Source organism: Primulina eburnea, chromosome 16, assembly GCF_022965805.1.
Source record: "Primulina eburnea isolate SZY01 chromosome 16, ASM2296580v1, whole genome shotgun sequence".
Lineage (NCBI taxonomy): Eukaryota > Viridiplantae > Streptophyta > Magnoliopsida > Lamiales > Gesneriaceae > Primulina > Primulina eburnea.
Genome location: NC_133116.1, coordinates 25,816,008 through 25,841,094, shown reverse-complemented (window position 1 = coordinate 25,841,094; position 25,087 = coordinate 25,816,008). Strand labels below are relative to the sequence as shown.

Genomic DNA, 25,087 nt, shown 5'->3' with positions numbered 1-25,087 from the left:
TATTCAAATGACGGCTATGCTCCTCTTTGCTCTTGGAATAGATCAAAATGTCATCAATGAAGACAATAATAAATTGATCCAGAAACGGCTGAAAGACGCGATTCATGAGATCCATGAAGATCGCTGGCGCATTGGTCAACCCAAAGGGCATGACCATAAACTCATAGTGCCCATATCTTGTGCGGAATGCCGTCTTGTGCACATCAGACTCCTTAACTTTCAACTGATGGTATCCCGATCGCAGATCAACTTTAGAGAATATCGAAGCTCCTTGCAATTGGTCGAATAAATCCTCAATTCTCGGTAATGGATACTTATTTTTTATGGTGACCCTGTTGAGCTCCCGATAATCAATGCAAAGACGCATGCTACCATCTTTCTTTTTCACAAATAGCACTGGAGCGCCCCATGGAGAGTAACTAGGGCGAATGAAACCCTTGTCTAGCAGTTCTTGAATTTGATCTTTCAATTCTTTCATTTTGGCGGGTGCTAGACGATATGGTGCTTTAGATATAGGAACAGTGCCCGGCATGAGATCAATAGAGAACTCCACCTCCCGATCGGGTGGAATGCCAGAAACGTCTTCGGGAAAGACGCTAGGAAAGTCTCTCACAATATCAACATCCTCTAACCTCTGGCTGATGGGTTCATGTGTAGTGGTGACACAAGCTAGATAAGCTGGACATCCACGCTTAATAAGCTTCCTCGCACATAAACAAGAGATAATGTGCGGCATTTGCTTGTTTCTCGCCGCCTCGAAAACAAAAGATTTGCCACTGGGTGGCCTGATAGATACAGATCGCTGACGGAAATCAATCGAAGCTCCATTCGCTGATAGCCAATCCATCCCAAGTATAATGTCGAATTCGGGCATGGGAAGCACAATAAGATCTGCCCAAACGACATCTCTGAATAAACGAAGCTCCAGATTCTTAACAATCTTAGATGTGAGCATCTGATCACCGGAAGGAATCGAAACCTTGAAACCCAAACCCATATCTTGAGGAGTAATATTCAGTCTTTTGGTGAAGGTTTCTGATATGAAGGAATGTGTAGCTCCTGAATCTAGCAAAGCATAGGTAGCTACCCCTAGAATGATGATCCTCCCTGTGATTGAAAAGTCTTTTAAATCTTTTCGGTTTGAAACTTAAGGATTTACTATCATTAATTCCCAAGGATGGACGAAGATTTCGTGTTGATCTTAAACATTTCTAGGAAGATTTGCACTTTAGTCCCTTAACTTTTGGAATTTTGCAAAATTGACCCATAATTTCGAATTATTGCAATTAAGTCCTTATATTGTTCGAAGTTCTGATTTAATCTTTGATGATCGAGAATTGCATTTTGATCCTTAAGAATTCAGAATTTTTCATTTAGGTTCCTTAAATTCGAGTTATTGCATCTTAGCCCCTTAAATTTCCGAAAATTGCACATTGGCCCCCAAAATAATTCGAAACCCCTCTTCAAGATTTTCTTTAATTTTGGCCCTAAAACTTTTTATTTGGAATTATAACATCCTTCACATAAAATAAGGCACAAAATTCAAATCATTTCTCAATGGTTTCTAGAATCATTGATTAAGTCCAACTAAGCAGAACATGCAACCTAATTTATTCTAGGTTGAAACTTAATCACAATTCAATCTTAATAACCAATTTAACATTTCATGCAGAAATAAGCAATATAAAAATGTTAAATGACTAGGTTACCCGTGATGAGTGTAGTGTCTGCCTCCCCTTCAGCTTCCTCGGCGTTCATCACATAAGCTCGGGCCGTAGTAGCTGCTAATCTCTTTGGGCAATCATTGGCTATGTGTCCATCCTCTTTGCAGAAGAAACATTTACGAGATCCCCATTCGCATTTGCCAAGATGAAAACGGTTGCACTGCTTGCAAGGTTGTCTCTCATTAGGCTTTCAGTGCTCCCGGATTCTGTGGCTTTGGCGGCACTGGCTTCTTAACTTGACCTTGGGGCTTTTGAGGCCCTTGAGGTCTAGGAGGTCCCGCATATGGCTTCTTGGCAGGCTGATTATTATTATGATGCTGTTGCCTCTTCCGCTGTAGCTCAAAGTCAATATCCCTCAAGGATTGCTCAGCCCGATAAGCACATGTAACTGCCGTAGCGTAATTCCCCGGATTCATCATCATGACTTTATCCCGAACAGTAGGTCGTAGGCCATCCATGAAAAGCCTAAGCTTCTCTTCCGCATCTCCTGCAATAAGGGGCACAAAGTGGCAACCCCTATCGAACTTCTTCACAAAGTCAGCAACAGGTACGTCTCCCTGACGGAGAGTCATGAATTCCCTCTTTATCCGACTCCGGACATCAGCAGTGAAGTATTTCTCATAAAATTTCGTCTTGAACTGAGCCCATGTGAGTGTAGCAAGGTCAACACCATGCTCGGCTCCCTCCCACCATAAAGAAGCATCATCCCTCAGCAGATAAGTAGTGCACCTCACACGGTCGGCATCTCCCATGTCTAGATAGCGGAAATTCAACTCTAGCGAACGGATCCAACTCTCAGCAGCAAATGGGTCGGTGGTGCCAGAAAATTTCTTTGGCCCTAGCCTCCGGAACTGCTCATAAATATCCTGCGGTGGCCTAGGTGGCGGCTGCTGCTGCTGCATCTGCTGTAACTGCAGTTGTAACTGCTGCTGTTGCAACTGTTGCTGCTGTATCTGTTGCTCAAAGAGACGAGTCATGCCTTCTAAGGCACGAGTAGCAGGATCCCCTGGTGGGGGTGGTGGTGGTGGTGGTGGTGCATTTCCTTGACTGTTCCCTCGTCGGTTAACACTGTTCTCGGCTTGGTTCTCGTGAGCGTGAGCACGTCTAGGAGGCATAATATCTGAATGTTTTCCAAATTCTAACGTAACCAACATGCGTTTAAATCTAAGTTCTCTAATCATGCGACAATTCCTAACTCAATTAGCAAATTAAGCATGCAAAGCATAAATACTCAAAAGCTAATAAACATGCATCGTAAACATAATATTCATAACTTCATGCAGGTCAAATCATAAAATCACATAAAGCATGTAAACTTACAAATTGAGGCTTGACGACTGATCTTCCCAGCGCTGATGGTGGCACAACCCTTTACAGGAACCACTGCTCTGATACCAACTGAAACGTCCTGATCTTTTTATTGCTTTAAAAGTACTAGAATTTTTTATTTTTTTAAACTCTCAAATTTTCGAACATTGCATGCACATGCACATGCACATAAAATAATCTTGCACCATTTTAAATTAAATCGTCTAACTAGTATTTGAAAATTGAAAGGAAATTGTCAAACTAGAAATTGTATGTCGTTTTACCAAACCTAAAAAGCAATAAATGTTGAAAGTATAGCCCATACTAAACTCTCAAAAATCTCTCAAACGCATAATTAAAAATCTTTAAAATAAAACTAAATCATAATGCGGAAAGTGTAGCGCTGGTCCTCGGGTTGTGTGCACCTTCAGTCCAGTCCAGATCATCCGTCAAGTCCTCCTACATCAACATCTGCATCCATCACACCTAGTGAGTCTAAAGACTCAACACACCATAATCTTGATAACGAGTAATATATAATACAGTCAACATATAACAGTGAAAAATACTTTTAAGAAAAAAAACATTTCATGATATGCATAACTTAACATTTTCCTCAACATGACATAAAAATCCTTTTGACATAATCATAACATTTTCCTCTTTCTTTATCCTTTGTTGAATTTAGATCGTTAATTGTGACTTTCCTCTCATGACATGACATATCGATGGATCCATCAGAAATATAACCACAGTACTGGGCGGCAGGGGGACACCAGCAACACTCTCACCGGTCAACTGGGCCCTGGCCTAACATGAATCGAATAGAAATACGATCGTCGGGGGCTCCCAATGGGCTTCTCCCCTCACGACATTCCTATCCTTACCTCAAAACCTCATAACCTCTTAACCTCTTGTTCGCAATAATGGAAACACGATCGTCGGGCTCCCACTGGGACCATCACCCTCACGATATCGCCACTATTAACGAACTAGTCACAATCACTTCACTTCATTCAACGTAGTTCATTCACATCACTTATTAAAAACGTGCATGACATAACATTTTACATTTTTAAACCAAGCATGCAACATGTATTTTAAATGTCTTCTTCAATCATGAAAATTCTTTAGACATTTAAAAATCATAATTTAATCATGAGAAATTCATAAACATTTCAAAATCATCATAATAACGTAAAAACAGCATTTCGGGCACTGCCATGACATTTACTAATTTCCCGGTGTAAAATGACCGTTTTACCCCTGGCTTCGACATTTTACGTTTTCGATTATTTTCTTGATTTCATGACTCTAACATGTCCCAAATAATTATTTAAGCTTACGTGAATTTTTTCGTAATTTTATTAGGCCCAAGACTTAGACTTTTTCAATTATCTTTTCTTAATTATTTTAACGGTGTTTTAATCCCGAAAAATATCAAACTTTAATATAAAATTCCTAAATTCTAAATTTAGTATTTTTATATTATTTTAGCCCTTATGGATCACGACTCGACCCCCGTGAGTCGTTTTCCAAAAATTCTTAATTTTAAAACTCGTTTTGACACCTAAAATTCGACCCCGAGCCATCTCTTAATTTTATCGAGTTCATCCCGAACCATATAGAGCCAAAAGTTGCCCAACATGTTAAAGTTACCTACTGGACACTATTTTTGTCACGACAACACCCAAAAACCCATAAACGAGCCACCCCGAGTCACCCATATTCTGGCCGAGAACTCCTAGTGTGGTAGGACTCTATGATTTGCTTCCCAACCCTTACCAACGAGCCCAGCCCATGAACCAACCACCCGTGCACTTCCCTAAGACCCTTAGGACTCGCCCTAGCCCAGCCCCTGAGCCTTGGACCGAGCCCTTCCCTCTCAGCGAACAGCGCACCACCGCACAGATTCTGTGCATGCGCGGGTAGGAGTCCTTGTGTAACAGGACTCCTCCCAACCCTCCAACTCGAAACCTAGCTTGCTTAGGACTCTCGTCTAGACTCCCACAAGTCCCTAGCCAGCCCAAACGCACGCCCAGGCCGGCCCCTCGATGATGATGCCTGCTGAAACACCGCCCCACCACATGACAGCAACTTCTCGGCTACTGTCTGCGGCTGCTCTTTCTCTTCCTTTAATTTTAGATGGTTTCGGTTAAGTGTTTGTGACCCTCTTACATGCAAAACCCTCCCTTAATAAATCCTAAGTCATGACAGTCCCTTAGTCTAACAAGGAAACGTGAATAAAGGCAGCCCCATGCTAGCATATGCACGACAGAAATTTGCAGCAAAGTTTTGAGTATCATGCTTCAATCAAACCACTTTAAAAATATATAAATATGACATGATGGATGAGTCAAGGGAGATTAAGGTGTGCCTTTGCGTTATAAACGCTCGGGTGTACGACGACGACGAAGAACGGAGGAGACGACGGGCTTGAACTCCAAGTGAAACCTTCCAAGGCAAGGTTGCTGCCGTTTTTCTTTTCCAGAAAACTTTGAGGGTGCCGTGTGTGTGTGTGTGTTGATATTTGGGAGAGTTTTCACAAAATAAAACAAGGTGGCCGATCAATTGTTTCTAGAATTGTGTAGGTTTTTTGTAAATTTTATACTTTAAATACTAATTACCCCTTAATTTAAACATTAGGCCTATTAAGCCATAAATTAAAGCCCAATTAATTAAATTAGGTTTTAATTAAAAAGATAGTAAAGTTTTCTTTTAATAAAAATTTGAATTTACTAGCCGGATTGCTAAAAAGCTCGATTCTTGCTTGAAAAGCCAACACCGATAAAATCTACGTCCCGGCGTATAAAACCATCTCAAAACTCCTTATTTTCGAAAATGCTTAAAAATATCGACCATCTTTTAAATAATTAAAAATAAGCATTTAATAAAAATATTTTACATTTTCTTCAGCCCTCGGTCCCCGTTCCTCGATCGCCACTTGAATAACCTTTAAATATCATTTTATGCATGATGACAATTAAATCTCATTTAGCAAGTAAACAAGTAAGTCACATAATTAATTAGCAATTAATTTTAGTTAATTACTCATTTTTCGTATTTCCTAGATTTGCATGCAGTTGGATTACATCGTCTTATTTTTGGACCTTACAATGCAACCCGTAACAATGCACATGATCGCTAGAACCCAACATCACCTCACCGAGCTTCACCCCTCCCACACGCACGACTGACTACATGGACGGCCGCAGAGGTGGTTCAGCCTCCCTGAGACATGACTCAGGTCCATACCCAGTTCAGCCTTTTCATCGCTAGCACCACCCCTCACTCGATCTACAGCCCACGCGATACAAGCCTCTGATTGCACCTCTCGGCCTTTCACCGTACATCAAACAACAACCGATTCTAACCCCAAATCAACATCTTGACACCATAATCAGCCCCTTAACAACCAGAAATCGCAGCCCCTTTCAATAGAGTAAGAAAAACGTGAGTAACGATAATGGGATTTGCAAGAAAAATAGTAAAAACCGAAAACTTCCCATGCTCAAGGCTAGATCGAAACTTTTCTCACACAAATTCATACAAAACATCAATATCGGACGTGAATGATGCAAAAACAATGTTACATGGCATGTCTTGATGAATTCTACGCAAGAACGTCAAAGAACGAACGTCGGGAAAGCACCGGAGAACTTTTTCTTGAAGGAAGATGCTTGGCCAAATCTTTTCAGCTGTGGGAGTTGCTGAAACCGAGAGAATGAGAGCTGAATGGAGGGGGTGTCGGCTGGTGTATAGAATATTAGGTTTAGAGTGAGTTTAAGGGGTAATTAAAAATGATAAGTTTGCACAAATGGGCCATAGAAATTTTTAAAAGAGGTTCCAAGGCCAATAAGCTTAAAACTAGGCTCATTAGGTTTAAACACACCTCGAAAAATATTTCGTTTTGGTAAGTTTTTGAAATTATTAGCCGAACACTCAAAAAGTCCGCTGCTTCGATAAAATTTGCGTACCACTGAAAAATATGTTCTGGCGAGTAAAAATACCCAACAAAGCCCAATTCTTGAAAAATACATTTAAAACATCTTATATTAATTAATACAAATTAATAATTTATTAAAAAAATTGATAATTCCCCGGTCTTCGTTCCTCGTTCAAGCGCGAAATACATCTAGAAATCCTAATGCATGCACTTTTCAAATTTCATAAAATAAAATCTATAATGCAGTAATTATGCATAAAATGCATAAAAATATTAAACACATTATTAAATAAAATATTAGATTGCATGCATTCAGGTTACGTGAATTAAATTCATGGACCTTACATTTATAATTTCTTTCAAAAATAGAAATATAATTTATAATAAATGTTTTAAAAAACCAAAGAACAAAATGTATTAATCTATTTTAGTTTTCACAATATTTGTAGAATTATCTAACAATATATTCAAATTCTTGTTCAAAGAAATTTTTAAAATACCAATTTCTGAAAGATTCTCATTCGGGTTGATAAAATTCTGCATTGATCTTTGCTCTAGCACGAGATTCTTTAGAAAAATCTATTTTTAAGTCTTTATCCATTAAATAGTAAAATTCTTTTCTGAAACTGTATCAATTTCTCTAACTTTTTGAAAGTTATTTTGATTAATAATTAAATATTATACTGTATCTTTTATAGAAGATGCTATCTCTCTCTTAATTGAGAAGTAGATGCTCTAGATATTTGTGGAATGTCCACCATATAATATAAAGGTGAAATAAAAGAATGACTGGACTTGATCTAGTATAGACAGAAAATGGTAATAATCTTTTTTGCTCATTATTAAACTATATTTATATATATCCTTCATTATTTTGTATAACGTGTTGTAAATCTCTTTTTATTATAGGATTTTTAGGAACAACTTGTTCAATTATCCAATTTTCTGGAAATTCAATTTCTTCTCATTTTATAGATCTACGATTTATAATATTAGATCAATTAAAATTAGTTTCATTTAATTTTTTATCTATTCTTTTACACATAAGATTTAGTATAAATAATGGTTTATAATAAATTTGATAACAGATACATATAACTTCTGTTCCAGGAATATAATTATAACCATGAGTTTTAACATTTAATGTTAAAATATCTATTATATTTATATCTGAAAAAGATAAAGATAAATTTGGGTAAACATCAAAATAAAATGGACAATGAGCCAGACTAGATTGAATTATTCTCATAAGGGATTGTTTCCAATTAAAGTTTCTACCATCTCTTAAAGCTGCTATAAAGCTTTCTGGTAAACCTTCTAAAGTTAAATGTCTAAAGACAATTTGAATAAACCAATATGAGTAAATCTATAATTTTTCTTATAAGGTAAAATATCTTTATTGTTTAACAATCTAATAACCATTTCTTCATTATGAAAAGGTACTGGTGATTCTGTAGTTTTAACTATTTGTTTGAAACCAATGCTTTCAAAGTTCCTAACTTATATAATCCATTTATTCAATAAATATAAATTTTTAATAAATAATATTCTTCATTTAAACTGTTTTGAACAGTTTCTTTCATACTAAATATATTCTTTGAATAAAAATTTTAAATCATAAACCTTCATTAGATCATATCATAAAACAAATACTCTTTAAACATATTTTAACATAAATTTAAAAAATATTCAATGATTGAATTTATAGAAATTTAATTATTTTGATTGAAAAAATAGATAAAATAATATACAAATTGAATTTTTTTTGGGAGGATTGTTGAAAAATACCCCATGAAAACTTAAAATGTGTGCTCAGTCCCCAATTAATAAAATCATATGCTGCACTCCCTAGATCCAATTTTTTTTTTTTTTTGAGTCCCTAAATCAATTATTAATTCAATTTCTCTTTAATTTTTTTTCCAGCTAATATTTAAGTAATATATGTAGGACCAGACTTTTATTATTAGGAATTGTTTGGACCGGACTTCTCTATTATTCCTTTTCTATTTTCTCTCCTCTGTTTGTGTCATAAAACCCTCCTTCCCCCAACCCACGAAATCGACCCTCGTTTGAGAAAACCCAGCCACTTTCTTCACTGATCGGAGAAACCCATCGGCCGAAAGGGTCTTCGGAAAACGACGGAGAAACATTAGTAAGGCGCATGAGGTAACAAACAAAATCAAGTGAGAAAGACCGTAAGTGTGGGGACCCGAACGCTAATCATGTTCTTAATAATCATTGGGACTAATTAATCAATTATAATAAACAGGGTCTAAATTTTTTTTTTTAAATAATGCGGAACGTAGTGACATAAAAACATATATACATCTCAGTATATAAAAGAACAAGTCATGTACTACATGCATTTATTCAACTAAGGTTTAACATCTAATCTCAAGTGTCCAAACCCTATCTCTAATCCAAGTCCGGAGCCGTCACTCTAATCACGATCTCTCCTCATCTCCTGGACCCTGAACATGTCCCACCTGTTGTCAAGTACACATACAAACAAGACAACAGCCGGATAATTCCGGTGAGAATATAATCCCAATATAAATCAACGAAACATGCAATCATATAAACAAATATAAAGCATGTAACAGGTAACAGCAATATGTATCAAAATCTGAAACATAACTAATATCAAATTGTCGACAATACTCGTAGCTACACAATTTAGACTAGACTCAATCCTAGTCTAGGGATCCCGATTTTCCAGAAGATGGCATTCCATATCGATCAACAGTAATAGAAGAAATACCAATTCTATCCACATCGATACGGTATCGATCACCAGTAATAGAAATAGGTCTGATTCTATCCACACCGATATGGTATCGATCACCAGTAATAGAAGGAACTCTCATTCTATCCACACCGATATAATATCGATCACCAGTAATAGAAGAAGCTCCAATTCTATCCACACCGATACGATATCGATCAACAGTAATAGAAGAAAACCAAATTCTATCCACATCGACAGCCAATCCTCCGGTGACAGACTTTGGCTCTATCGCCAATAGACTATCTTGTAACATCGTGCAATGTGCCCGTGGCGATCCCACCACTATCAGGCACTTCTTTTACAAGATTACTCGAATAATACCTGTTGTCTATATATCAAGAGAACAAGTAATCTGATACCTGCTATCTATATATCAAGAGAACAAGTATATCAATCAAATACATGCAAATATCAATGCAATAAAATAAAGTATGTGATTTAGGGAAACTCAAGTCTAAACCAACTCAAGTCGATATCCCAATACCACATTGACTTATACCTTTCGTTTGTAGTCTCGGTCTGAAGCAATATCGGTTCTGAACTCAAGACTGTCTCTGTAAATCTGAGACGATATATCGAGAATCATAATATCAATGTTCTATTCTCAATTCAACACTGAATCTGATTAATCTGGATTTAATTCAAATCATCGGCATAACGGTACAAACTTAGTATCCCCGTCAATACAACATCACCAGATAACAGTTACAATCCATAACCCATATCTAATACATTCTACAATCATCTATAATTCAAATCTGTCCAATATCAACTGATATATGTCTGAAAATTCATAACAATTCCATAATCAAGCTGTTTCTTAATCTGACTTCGATTCTACGATGTCTAACATATCAAGAACATCATATATGAATCCTATTCAATTCTGACAATGACATAATTTCAAAGAATGTCAAAACGTAGCAAAACTTACGCCAAGTTGTAGCCTACGTTGATAGGATTACAGTACTGAAGTCAGATTACAATTCGGACGGACGGATTGAAGTATAAAGGCGTAAGGATTTTTCACTCTTTCACAAAAACCTTTTCTCGATTCCTTTTGCTGGTTTTTGAAGAATATAGCAAGACATACGTATATATATATCAATTTGCTCGGTTAATGATACGTGTCTATTTTTCATGAATTTCGGTCGGCGCTCGGGCGGTGCTAAACTACCGCTCGAGCGCGGCATTCTCTGTCCGAGCTCCTTGGGATTACACATTTGCGCTCGGTCGGTCACAAACTACCGCCCGGGCGCCACATCTTCTGCCCGAAGCATGCTCCCGTTACACATTGGCGCTCGGGCGGTTATTTTCTACCGCTCGGGCGCCAATAGTTCTGTCTCAAAATTGCACCCTTCATATGTTTTGGCCAATCTGGTCTCGTAATAGCCCGTCTATAATCACATCAATTCATAATCAATAAATCATATCAGATTAATAGAATCAAAATCTCGGGCATTACAGTGAGTTTCTCCGATTTTTCATTTTCGAAATTTTTTTATGTTTTTGTGGTTTTTTGTGGATCTTACAACATTTGTTGTCGATTTTTTGTAGTTTATTCATTGGAGAAATTACTTTCATTGATCTTCGAGAACTGTGAGTTTTACCATTTTTGTTAAAATTATTTGCGTGTTCTGTCGATTTGTAAGAATGAGAAGAATTTTCTTTGTTTGGACTGCTGTGAAGGAATTTGCCCTCGTTGCCTCATTCATCATCCTTCTCGCCGACTGTTGCAGGTATGTCTCTAAATTAGTGATTCATATTTTAAAAAAATATATGTTATTTACGTAATGTAATGCCATAAATTAATCTATGGTTTGATTTTTTTGGGGGGAGTTTTCTCCCTTTCTTTATTAATTGATTATTTTCTAGTTTAGTGGCTTTGTTTGGTGTGAATTTCAAATAAAGAGGTACGTGTATCATGATGTTATAAGGCTCGGGATGCTGATAAATTAATTGAATGTGCTCAAGTGCAAGTAAAAATTGATATTTTCCGTAGTTTAATTCTCCATTTTACAATCTAATTTTTTGGATATAAATACAATGTTCTAAAAAGTGTAGTAAAGGATTTTTACATTAGATATATCTCGTGGACCTCAGAAGAAGTGGATGCAAAAAATCAATGGTCATGTACAAAATTAGTGAAAAAAAATTGCACTGGTAGGAAAACCATTTGTTCTCGTGCATATTTGCTGTGTGGTGCACTGCTTCGGTGTTAAATTGTATTTTCACCATATATTTCAACAAATCTGTACGGGCTTCAAAAGATTCCTTTCTTTGAAGGTTTAGAATGCGATCGTGCATTTTGTGGTGCCTATTGGCATTCTCTGGGGGTTACAGGAAGTGATATCCATCCTGTCTGCAGTCGTGAAATTTTAAAACCCGTAAGCATATTGTTTTCTCCTGATGCTCATGCTCATTAATCATTAGCTCAGTTGCTGGTTGAGTGCTTATGGATTTTTGTCTTTGACTTACTTTACTGTCTCTTATCATTTTGGACAATTGCGTATTGTGTATTTCATGTTGTAAATATTGCTGTTGTTTTTTTTTTTGTTGAGAACTCCATTTTCTATGTTTTTGTTTTTTTCTTCTTGATGAATATTATTCTGCAGATTACGGAGCGCTCTGTCTCTAGGATACCCTTTTTGGTGCATGAAAAGAATAGGGTGTGTGTACGGTTATTTCATTTGTTAATTTATATATTTAATATTTTATGTCATTTCAAAAAATCTATGGTCATATACAAAATTAGTGATTCGTATTTGCTGTAATTTGACTGTTTGAAATAATATGTGGTCATGTATACAGTTATGATTTCAATTCCAAAATTAACATTTATTGTATTTTCAAAATAAGTTATTTCGTTCGGTTGTACAACCATTATTTTTGTCGATCCTGTACCACCATCTCCTTGTTTTTTCATTTTTTTTGCTAGGAAGGCAGTGTTTCTGTTTTTTTTTGTCTTGTTTTTTATTTTACTAAATTTTATGGTACAAAATATGTGGACTAATTTTATAAGTTTATGTTGTTTTTATTTCTGTATATTGATATTATTACTTTTTGTCTTTTATGTAGAAATGGTTAAAAAGAAAGTTGATGAAAATGAGGCTCATATGCAGAGCAGAAAAGATGCAATGTCACGATGTTCTTCTACTTATTTTAGAAAAGTAATAAACAAACTTGAACCAAAACTGAATGAGGGGCAACGAGCAAGGATCATTGGTACTCCTTTTTGTAAATGGTTGAAGATGCCTAAATTGTCTATCTACAGTACCCGAGTTGATGTCGTATTAAGGAGTTTCAACATTGACTCACTCTCTTTTATCTTTGGAAAGGGCATCATCTTCCCTTTCACATCATTCGAATTTTCTATCGTCATTGGTCTACCTCATGGATGCCAACCTGTAAACCAAGAGCTCGGAACAAAGTCGGATTTTTTGTCACGTTATTTTGCAGGCTTATCAAAGCCACGAGGAAGTCGATTTCTGAAAATCTGTTGTTAATAGCCGAATCAGAAGATGACTCACATTTAGATGATTTTGTTAGAATGTATATCTTGTTTGCGTTTAATTGCATAGTATTTCCACTGAGTACCTATTTGACTCCCCGGTTTGTATTTTCTTACATTGATGATTTGACCAATTTCTTTGGATATTCATGGGGAGACGCTGCGCATAGATTTCTATGCGATAAAATTTCTGGACATATTGTGAATTCGGAAGGAAAATCTGGAAGGAAAACATACTTGGATGGTTGTGTTGTCACGATGATGGTGAGTTTGTATTATTTTTTGTAACAACTTTTGTATAAATATTTTGTATCATAATTTTTATTTTATAATTATTTATGTAAGCTTGGGTGTATGAAAAATTTCCTTCCTTAGGAGTAGTATCCGGATCCCCGCATACATATCCCTGTTTGTTCAAGTGGTGTAAAAGCAAGATTTCGTTAAAAGTTGAAGAAGCGGAGGCTTTGCTCAAAAGAATCACTTGTACGAAGGTATTTTGTTTTCAGATAATTTTTTAGTATTTCAAAGTTTATAATTTTTCTTTTTTAATATTTGAAAGGTGTTTGACATCATTCCATTTGGTGAGGAATTGGAACTATTTGATCAGAGGGAGGAAAATATAAAGGTATACAAATATATTCATCAAATGTATTTTAGGATGTATTAAGAATCAGTGTTGATTTATTTAGGTGTTGAATTTTCAGATATCGTCTAAAATGAAAGATGCAGAAACAATGTACAAAATTAAGAGATTGGAAAAACTTGTTGAAGACCAATTCAAAGAGATTCAAATGCTTAAACAAATGTGTTGTCAATCTGATGGAATGGTGACAAAGAATGTTGTTGGTGGTCGGGTAGATTGTGAGGTGAATGTTGGAAAAAAGGACGATAACAATGTTTCGTTTGAAGATTTTGACAACGATTTAGATGGATACAATGGATTCCATGATTTTGGTGTCGTTCAAAATGTGATTAAAGGCGACGGTGTTGGTTTAACTGAGGTGGATGTGGAAGTAAATAAGGTTCACACAGAGGAGTCTTCGAGAGAGATAATAGATGAAAGTAATGATGTTAATTGTGTATCTGGCTCAAATGACACAGTTAGTAATGTTATATCTTCAATTGTTAAGAATGTACTTACAAGAACTAATCGTGTGAAAAAGAGAAAGCCAGACATGTTTGACACTCCTCCAAGTTCCACCCCAAGACGCAAAACAAAGGCCATTGTAGAATGCAAAGAGTACACTGTACTTAGTGATGAGGTATCATGTACATTAATTGTAACGTACCGTACTTTACTACTTAAAATTTGCGGAAAAATTCAAAATTTTCTTAAATAAAACGTGAACCTTCAAAATTAATTTAAAGAGTTAAACTGTACGTCTAACAAGTTGTTGCAACAAAAGATTTGAAAGTTAAAGTTTGAAAAAGTATTCAATGTTTGCATAAAAAGTAAAACATGACGTTCCTCGGGTTAGCCTCCCGCTCAGTCCAAGCCTGCTCCTTGGTCCCCACCTCCAGCCTCCTCATAAACATCCTCACCTGCATCGATCAAGTCTAAAGAGTCTAAATACTCAACACGGATAAACTGGGAGTAACGAGTAGTACATAATAAAATCACATGCAATTTTAAAATAAGACATACGTACTTAAATCTTGAACTTGCATAATAAAACTTGAACATACGTACATACATACTTAGACGTGCGATCAACATAAACTTTTCTTAACATGCTTGCTTACTTGTACATACTTGAACATACATGAACTTCATCATTTTGCGTAGAGGATGTTTTAAAGCAAGTGACCCATAACATATTTCGCCTGATCAGACTAAACCACAGTACTGGGCTGACAGGGACGTATCCACTGCCACATACATGAGATCCCCGTTAATAATTTAACGAGCGGATTGGTCCGCGTTCATAATTTTAAGCTTTCCAATCCTGATCTAAACCCGTTAATAATTTAACGGGGTGGAGAGGTCCTCGGCCACGTTCACCGACTTCCAAACCCATTCATAATTTGGTCACAAGACATTTAGCATACCTCAAAAACTTGAAATATTTTTTTTCCACGTCAACATACTTACTTGGAGTTGAGGGATTCGTTGGATCTCACTTGGGGCCGCTATTGCACATACTAACATGAATTTAAATACTTAACTTGCATGTCTTAGACGTAGGTACTCGAGCTCACCACCAAAGTGAATAAGTAGCTTATGACATTCTAGTTCGCTCCGGACTTGACCTCGTTTAATCATCATAATAAACCATGACATAAAGCCACAAAACAAATCCTATATTTTTACATAAAAAAATTTTAACCATGGTGCTAAACCATGATATAGAACCCCGAAGCAAATCCTAAAAAAAATAAAAAAAAAAAATTAACATTTTTTTAAAAGGGGGTACACGTACCCCGTGTAGGAGTTCGTGTACGGGTCCGGGTAGGCACTAGAATTTCTTATTTTTGAAGGAAAACGGACACGGACCCCGTGTAGGGGTCCGGGTAGGCACTGGACTTGCAAACTCACGAAAATTCACTAACTTATTCATTCACCCTTTCAATCCAAGCCTAAAGATCATAAACCAACACCTCAAGACTCATCCTAAGATGTTATTACATTGATTCAAACCCATACAAATACCCCGAACGTTCCCAAACATCGACAAGTAACTTCAATACAACACTAACCCGTAATTCGGCATCGTTTCGCTTCCTACGACTTCTATTACATCCCAAGCCAATCCTGACCCAGACGAACCACGACATAACACCTAAATACATCCCATAACATATCTAAATGCAGTAGCACAAGCTCGGCGATTCCTAACCAAGCCTGCAACAAATAACTTCAAGAACATATCACTAACATAATTTTCAGGAAACGCATTTTGAGCAGTACCACGAAAACAATCATAACTCACTCAGTTGTTATCTAAATAGTTCGAATTTTATATCAAATCGAAGGTATCCAAAAGTTCTACAATTTTTCCGTTCAAAGTTTTCTCAGATTCACGACCGAAAAATCGCATAATTTGAAAAGACAATAAAAATAAGTTTTCAGATCTAAAAATTCTCTCAAATCTGATCCAAACCATTTTCTGCTCAAACGAAGAACGTCATACATACAATTTTACGCATAAAAATAAAACGACACATAATATGACGATATCGATGCAGAAATAACAGAATATACGTTCCGTTGATATTTAAAATACCGTAACGACGATACCGAAGCGGAGATGGCGCGAGGATTGATCTGGGACGAACGTGGCGCTAAAATCTTTGAAGAAAACACACGAAAGTTTGCTGGACGATGGAGAGGGAAGGGGCGGCTGCAAGGGTTCTTAGAAACCTAGGTTTTTGCTCTCTCAAAAATAAAAATCTTAATGTGTGTGTTTTTGTGTGTGTAAAAACGTGTAAGTGTGTGTGTAATGTGTGTAAGTGAGTAATTAGGGGAAAATTTTGCTTAGTTAAATAATTAATCGAGCTATTTAAAAATGCTAACTCCATTCCAAGTCAATAAAATAGTAATTCACTACACACTCTTAATAAAATCCCTTAATTAAAATAACACATACACAAAATGCTAACTTTAAAAGTTTCAACTCTTAAATTACTAGATATATAAATTAGGCGTTAAAATACTAACAACATAATAAATTAGTTAAAATACCCCAACCTCAACTCAAAAATAAAATACCACGTTAAAATTGCCAAAATCGTCCTTCGAATAATCGTCTAAAACATGACACTTGAAAAACATTTTAACGTGCATCACATAAACATTGAAATAATGCAATTTATAAAAATCATGCATCACTAAATCATTTTAAATTTTAATAAAATATTTAAAAATTAATAAATGCATGGGTTATACATGTACTGAATTTGGGCTCTACAGTTCCTCCCCCACTTATAAAAAATTTCGTCCTCAAAATTAAGTCTTACCGAACAACTCCGGGTAGCGAATCCTCATATCTGCTTCTGCTTCCCAAGTGGCTTCCTCCACTGATTGATTTAGCCACCGGACCTTGACCAACTTGGTCACTTTGTTTCGTAGCCTCCGCTCCTGTCTGTCTAGGATTTGGACAGGTATTTCCTCATAATACAGGTCTGGAGCCAACTGCAACGGCTCGTAGCTCAGAACATATTAAGGATTAGCTAGGTACTTCCTCAGCATTGAAACATGGAACACATTGATAATGAATTATCTTACGGGGGAAAGATTAAGGTACAATTCACAGTATTTTTTATATTTATTTATTATTTTTTATTATATTTAACCATAATCTTGTTTTTTTAGTGGCAGCGTGTGGGAAGGAGAAAGATTCAAAATATTTGGCATTATTGATGTGATTTGCTTTTTGGTAATGCATTGAAAGGCAATATCATCGATTACTATATGAAAATTGTGAGTGTATAATGTAAGAAATGGTTTTGAAATATTCTGCATGGATACGACAGTCCAGGTTCGTATTTTCTTACATAAAAATAGAGTGAATAATTTGTTTGTATATATTCAATGTAAATGTAATGATTTGTTATTTTATATGCTTAGGATGAGGTATTGTGTGGGGCCCTTATCGACTAATCGTTATTACAATGCAATCTGATTAGGGTTAATTAATCACAGCGGAAAACGAGTTTAAAATTTTTTTACAGTGAGCCCGAATCATTTCATTTGAATACTAAAAATGGTATTTAATCTCACGTCATAAACACGCCCACACGTAATCAAAACCAATCACATACAAACAACCCATATCCTCGGGACATGCCCCGGTATATAGATACATATATACTGGGAACAAGACATAAAACCTCATCTCAACAGTGACTCCCTCCAAAAGTACCCTCTCTGGCCTCCTGATAACCTGGAGTACCTGTCACTATCCACACACAAAGACAACAACAGCCCCCTTGGGGGTGAGCAAAGCTCCGTATGGAACAACCAATCATATATACCACAGATATCTAAACAATGATATATGGTATGCAATGCATGTACGTCGTGGAGGTATAAGGTCAAATGCCCATCCACTGACCACATGTCAGAATCAAATGAATCGCTATCAAATCAATTCTCGAGCTGGCACACCGACCAATATGGAAATACACGTATGATAGCGTCGGCAAAGCGCCATCAAATCTCACATCTCATATCCAATCATATGGGGCCACAAATGTCTATGTTTTACGGGTCATATAATACCAACATAGCAATTGTGTTCACAAACCCCAAAATCCAATCCAATGATATCAAGGTATCCAAGGATCATAGCTCAACGTGCATGTCATGTATCGATGTATGCATAAAATGATGTGTGTTAACAAAACATTTATTTTATACATCGATATCTCAATCTCAAGTCATGTATGCCACATAAATCAACAAATAGGCATATAGACACACATTCTCAATCCAATCAATCAAATCAATCCAACATATATCATATAATACAGATACATGTCGTATGTTACCCAGTCGCAACATACCTCAATTCTTCGTTCCAGTGGATGTAGCTTGAAGATACCAATATAATACTTTATCTACATCAATAACATACTCATTCCAATCAATAACATACTCGAAAATCATTAATATGAGTTTCAAATATCATTTGAAACTTCAAAAATTCATATCAAATCATAATCATATCATAATTCAATTCCGACTTCGAATACAAGTTTATTGTCGGTTATTCTACTACATATCAGAAATTCTTCTTCAAATACATGCTATTCCAGCACTTTGATATTTCAAGCTGCTGGAACTAGAAGAAAATTACCTCAGTCAGAAGCCCTTAACGCGATTATCACAAATATATAATTTGCGCGTTTAGACAGCGTTTCGAAGTCGATTTGGAAGAAAGAATTTCAAATTCCTTCGTGTCTCTCGAATTCTCTGTAATTAACTGACGGAGGGAAAGAAAAGAAGAATTTATCCTTATCCCACCGCCTCTCGCGCTCGAGCGGTAGAATTCTCGCGCCCGAGCACGAGAAGTTCTTCCCCCGACTCAAATATGTACCGCGCTCGGGCGGTCACAAATTACCGCTCGGGCGCGGCATGTTCTGTCCAAATGCCACTTATATCGCGCTCGGGCGGTCAAAACTACCGCTCGGGCGCGAAGTGTTCTGCCCGAACACCAACTTTACATACCTTGGCGCTCTGGCGGTCATTTTCTACCGCCCGGGCGCCACATGTTCTGTACAAATATTTATGTTTGTACTAAATTGGCGTCCGGCCTCTCCACTCAAAGCTCTTACAACGTCAATTCATATTCAATACTCATTTCTCAATTCATTGTCACGATATACATCAAATACATAATCACATGAAAATTTCATAAATTATCGATAATCAACACAGGATTTACGATAATACGATACACGGTCCTTACATTTCTCCCTCACTTAAAAAGATTTCGTCCTCGAAATCTCAAACATCTTATATACATAACATTGGTACATATACATATGTCACCATTTATAGTACATATCAAAACTAAAATCAGAATAAGGATCAGAATACATCGAATACAATGGAATAGATGTCGTAGAATCAAACAAATGCGGATACGAATCTCGCATCTTACTCTCCAATTCCCACGTTGATTCTTCAACACCATGTCGTGTCCATTGCACTCGTACTAGGGGAATCGATTTGTTTCTCAATATCTTCTCCTTTCGATCCATAATGCGAACAGGTTGTTCAACATAGGAAAGAGAAGGATCCAGTTCAACTTCATCAGGTGCCAGCACATGTGATGGATCTGGTTCATATTTCCTCAGCATAGAAACATGAAATACATCGTGAATGGCAGATAGAGCTGGTGGTAATGCCAATCGATACGCAAGATCACCGACTCGATCCAGAATCTCATATGGACCAACATAACGAGGAGATAACTTCCCTCGCATGCCAAATCGAACAGTGCCTCTAAAGGGAGATATTTTCAAAAAAACTTTGTCACCTTTCTGGAATTCCAAGGGTCGTCTTCGTTTGTTCGCATAACTCGTTTGACGATCCTGAGCAGCTTTCATCCGCTGCCGAATCAATTGAACCTTATCGTTCATTTCCTGTATCATTTCAGGTCCAGTCAATTGCCTTTCACCAATCTCATCCCAGAATAACGGTGATCTACATCGTGTCCCATATAGAGCTTCAAACGGTGCCATACCGATATTCGTCTGAAAGCTATTATTATAAGAAAATTCAATCAATGGTAAGGCATCTTGCCATCCCATTCTGAAGTCCATCACAATCGCATGCAACATATCCTCTAAAGTTTGAATCGTACGCTCAGTCTGGTCATCAGTTTGAGGATGATAAGCAGTACTCATAGCCAAACGCGTACCCATCGCTTCTTGAAAACTACCCCAGAATTTAGAAGCAAATCTGGGATCACGATCAAATACAATCGAGACTGGCACACCGTGCAGCCTCACAACATTCTTAATGTATAAACGGGTCATTCTCTTATAAGGATAAGTCCGCTCATACGGAATAAAATGTGCAGATTTCGAAAGCCGATCAATAATCACCCAAATAGCATCACAGCCCTTGGGCGAACGAGGTAAATGAGTCACAAAATCCATAGCAATATGTTCTCAATTCCAATTCGGGATTTCAAGACTATGGAGCAATCCTCCAGGTTTCATTCTCTCGGCTTTCACTTGCTGGCAGACAAGACATTTCGAAATAAACTCAGCAATGTCCTTCTTCATACGTTTCCACCAGAATTGAGGTCTCAATGTCAAATACATCTTCCGACCTCCAGGGTGAATACTGTATTTGCTACAATGTGCTTCTCGAAGAAGGGCAGATTTCAAATCAGAATCATCAGGAACTACCAACCGTCCATTAAGTCGTAAAGAACCATCAGAAAAAATCAGGAATCCAGACTGATGTCCAGCAGATACAAGTTCTTTCGACTTTTGGATCTGAGCATCGCTTCGTTGGGCCTTTCGTATTTTAGATATCAAATTCGGCTCATTTTGCAATGCTGAGATAGTGACAGAATTCCAATTCGAGTGAAAATTCCAACCAGAAGTACATATATCCTCATGTACCTTGGCGACATTGACAGAAGCTAACACAGAATCATGAACTTTATGGCTCAGGGCATCCGCAGTAACATTCACCGATCCAGGGTGATATTGAATCTCACAATCAAAATCCTTCTGGAGATCCATCCACTTGCGTTGCCTCATATTCAAATCAAATTGAGAAAAGAGATATTTCAGACTCTTATGGTCCGAATAGATAACAAACTTTTCTCCGTACAAATAATGGCGCCAAATCTTCAAAGCAAACAAAATGGCAGCCAATTCGAGATCATGAGCAGGATAACGTGTTTCATGATATTTCAATTGACGAGACGCATAAGCAACCACCTTGCCGTGTTGCATCAGAACACAGCCCAAACCTTTACCAGACGCATCTGTACACACCACAAATCCTCTGGTACCTGAAGGAATAGTTAGCACAGGTGCTGTGGTCAATTTCGTCTTCAATTCAAGAAAACTAGCTTCACATTCATCTGACCAAATGAATCACTGATTCTTCTGTGTCAGTTGAGTAATCGGTTTAGCTATTTTTGAAAACCCTTCAATAAAACGACGATAATATCCCGCTAAACCCATGAAGCTACGGATCTCAGGAACATTCGTAGGTCTCGGCCAATTCAATACAGCTTCGACCTTCGCAGGATCAACAGATATGCCATGTCTTGAAATGAAGTGGCCCAAAAATACCACCTTGTCCATCCAGAATTCAAATTTGGACAATTTAGCATATAAGTCACTAGTACGAAGATTTTGAAGTACCAGTCTCAAATGTTCAGCATGCTCCTTTTTCGATTTCGAATAAACAAGAATATCATCGATAAATATAATAACGAATCGGTCAAGATAATATCGGAAGACACGATTCATTAAATCCATAAAAATAGCAAGAGCATTCGTAAGATCAAAGGCATAACCAAGAATTCATAGTGGCCATACCTCGTACGAAAAGAAGTTTTGGGCACCTCTTCATCTCGAACACGTACTTGATGATACCCAGAACGAAGATCAATCTTCGAGTATACAGAAGTACCCTGAAGCTGATCAAATAAGTCATCAATACGAGGAAGTGGATACTTGTTTTTCACAGTAGCCCGATTCAACTGCCTATAATCTATACACATTCTCATAGTACCATCTTTCTTCCGAACAAATAAAACTGGAGCTCCCCAAGGTGATACACTCGGTCGAATATATCCCTTATCGAGAAGATCTTGTAATTGTTCTTTCAATTCCTTCAATTCCAGTGGTGCCATGCGATAGGGAGCTTTCGAAATAGGTGCAGTCCCCGGCACAAGATCAATACTAAACTCAACTTCTCGATGAGGAGGAAAATCAGGAATCTCATCGGGAAATACATCTGGGAATTCTTTCGTAATAGGAATCTCCGATAAAAAAGGCTCTTTCTTAGAGACATCAATAGCGTAGATAAGATAACCCTCATCTCCGCTAGCCAAAAGTCGAGACATTTCCAAGGAAGATACCAATGGAATTTTGGCTTGGGAACCCTTTCCATAAAAACTCCACTTGGATCCATCAATCGGTCGATATCGAACTACTCCATGACAACAATCCACAGTAGCTCGATTTGTCGTCAAGATATCCATGCCAATAATACAATCAATGTCGTGCATTGGGAGGACAATCAAATTCAGAAATACCACATTATCCTCATATATCAATACACAATTATGCACAACTTTCTCGGACAAAATAATCTTTCCTACTTCTGGGACGCAGGGCAGGCTGCTGAGCTGACACTTAAGGTGGAGGAATATACTGTGGACCTCCTCTCCTAAGTCCAGTCTCGGCTGCCTTGGCTCATTCAACTGCCTCTGCGTAGCTGGTAGGCAAACCATAAATGATAAAATTATATATAGCAGGATGCAATCCATTCACAAACCTGTTATATTTTGCCCTCGCATTCCCAGCCACGTGAGGTGCATACTTCAACAGAGTAGAAAACTTCGAAGCATACTCTGCAACAGACATCGTTCCGTGCTGCAGATTATTGAATTCATTCTCCTGAGCAGTATAATAGGAAGGAGGGGAATACTGCTCCAAAAACTGGGCCTTGAAGACATCCCAAGTGAGTTCAATCCTGGCCTCTTTCAATCCAATCTCAGCGGCTTCCCACCAAGATTTAGCTCGGTCTTTCAGCTGATATAAAGCAAGTTTCAGTCTCCGCGCCTTGGAATACTCAACAATATTAAACAAGTGCTCGATATCCTTCAGCCAGGCCTCAGCTCTTTCAGCACTCTCAGTGCCAAAGAACCTCGGTGGTTTCAGATCCTGGAATCGAGCCATCACAACATCCATGGACAATCCTTCAAATTGCCCAGCAATCCTCTCAGTATTGCTACTCGCAGTTTCATTTGTGTGATCCATCTACAAATCAAAAGATGAATATCACAATTTCATATCAATTCATAATATCATCATCTCATAGCATCAATCTCATCATATACATACTCAAATCAACTCACATAAGAGCAAGTAATACAAATAAGTCAAACACATACTCACAATTCATTTGTGCCTATTCAAGTGTACACAAGACTCAATAGAGCATTCCCAGCTAGGCTCTGATACCACTTTGAGTGGGGCCCTTAGCTCCTAATCGTTATTACAATGCAATCTGATTAGGGTTAATTAATCACAGCGAAAAACGAGTTTAAAATTTCTTTACAGTGAGCTCGAATCATTTCATTTGAATACTAAAAATAGTATTTAATCTCACGTCATAAACACGCCCACACGTAATCAAAACCAATCACATACAAACAACTTATATCCTCGGGACATGCCCCGGTATATAGATACATATATACTGGGAACAAGACATAAAACCTCATCTCAACAGTGACTCCCTCCAGAAGTACCCTCTCTGGCCTCCTGATAACCTGGAGTACCTGCCATTGTCCACACACAAAGACGACAACAGCCCTCCTTGGGGGTGAGCAAAGCTCCGTATGGAACAACCAATCATATATACCACAGATATCTAAACAATGATATATGGTATGCAATGCATGTATGTCGTGGAGGTATCAGGTCGAATGCCCATCCACTGAGCACATGTCAGAATCAAATGAATCGCTATCAAATCAATGCTCGAGCTGGCACACCATCCAATATGGGAATACACGTATGATAGCGTCGGCAAAGCGCCATCAAATCCCACATCTTATATCCAATCATATGGGGCCACAAATGTCTATGTTTTCACGGGTCATATAATACCAACATAGCAATTGTGTTCACAAACCCCGGAATCCAATCCAATCATATCAAAGTATCCAAAGATCATAGCTCAACGTGCATGTCATGTATCGATGTATGCATAAAATGATGTGTGTTAACAAAACATTTATTTTATACATCGATATCTCAATCTCAATGTCATGTATGCCACATAAATCAACAAATAGGCATATAGACACACATTCTCAATCCAATCAATCCAACATATATCATATAATACAGATACCTGTCGTATGTTACCCGGTCGCAACATACCTCAATTCTTCCTTCCAGTGGATGTAGCTTGAAGATACCAATATAATACTTTATCTACATCAATAACATACTCCAAAATCATTAATATGAGTTTCAAATATCATTTGAAACTTCAAAAATTCATATCAAATCATAATCATATCATAATTCAATTCCGACTTCGAATACGAGTTTATTGTCGGTTATTCTACTACAGATCAGAAATTCTTCTTCAA

At 37.2% G+C, this 25,087-nt stretch overlaps 1 protein-coding gene and 1 long non-coding RNA gene across 2 annotated transcripts; both read left to right on the top strand.

The window, feature by feature from the left end:
• Nucleotides 1-8,988: 8,988 nt before the first annotated feature.
• Nucleotides 8,989-13,558, top strand: LOC140816953 (uncharacterized). The gene is made up of 3 exons (XR_012114696.1): nucleotides 8,989-9,173; nucleotides 11,324-11,505; nucleotides 12,845-13,558. It is a non-coding gene; the product is annotated as an uncharacterized lncRNA (long non-coding RNA).
• Nucleotides 13,559-13,621: 63 nt separating this feature from the next.
• On the top strand, nucleotides 13,622-23,152 carry LOC140816131 (uncharacterized). The gene is made up of 4 exons (XM_073175200.1): nucleotides 13,622-13,768; nucleotides 13,837-13,902; nucleotides 13,982-14,546; nucleotides 23,094-23,152. Exons 3-4 carry the CDS (start codon nucleotides 13,994-13,996, stop codon nucleotides 23,150-23,152), a joined length of 612 nt encoding a protein of 203 aa, XP_073031301.1. The 5' UTR covers nucleotides 13,622-13,768; nucleotides 13,837-13,902; nucleotides 13,982-13,993.
• The last annotated feature ends 1,935 nt before the right edge of the window (nucleotides 23,153-25,087 follow it).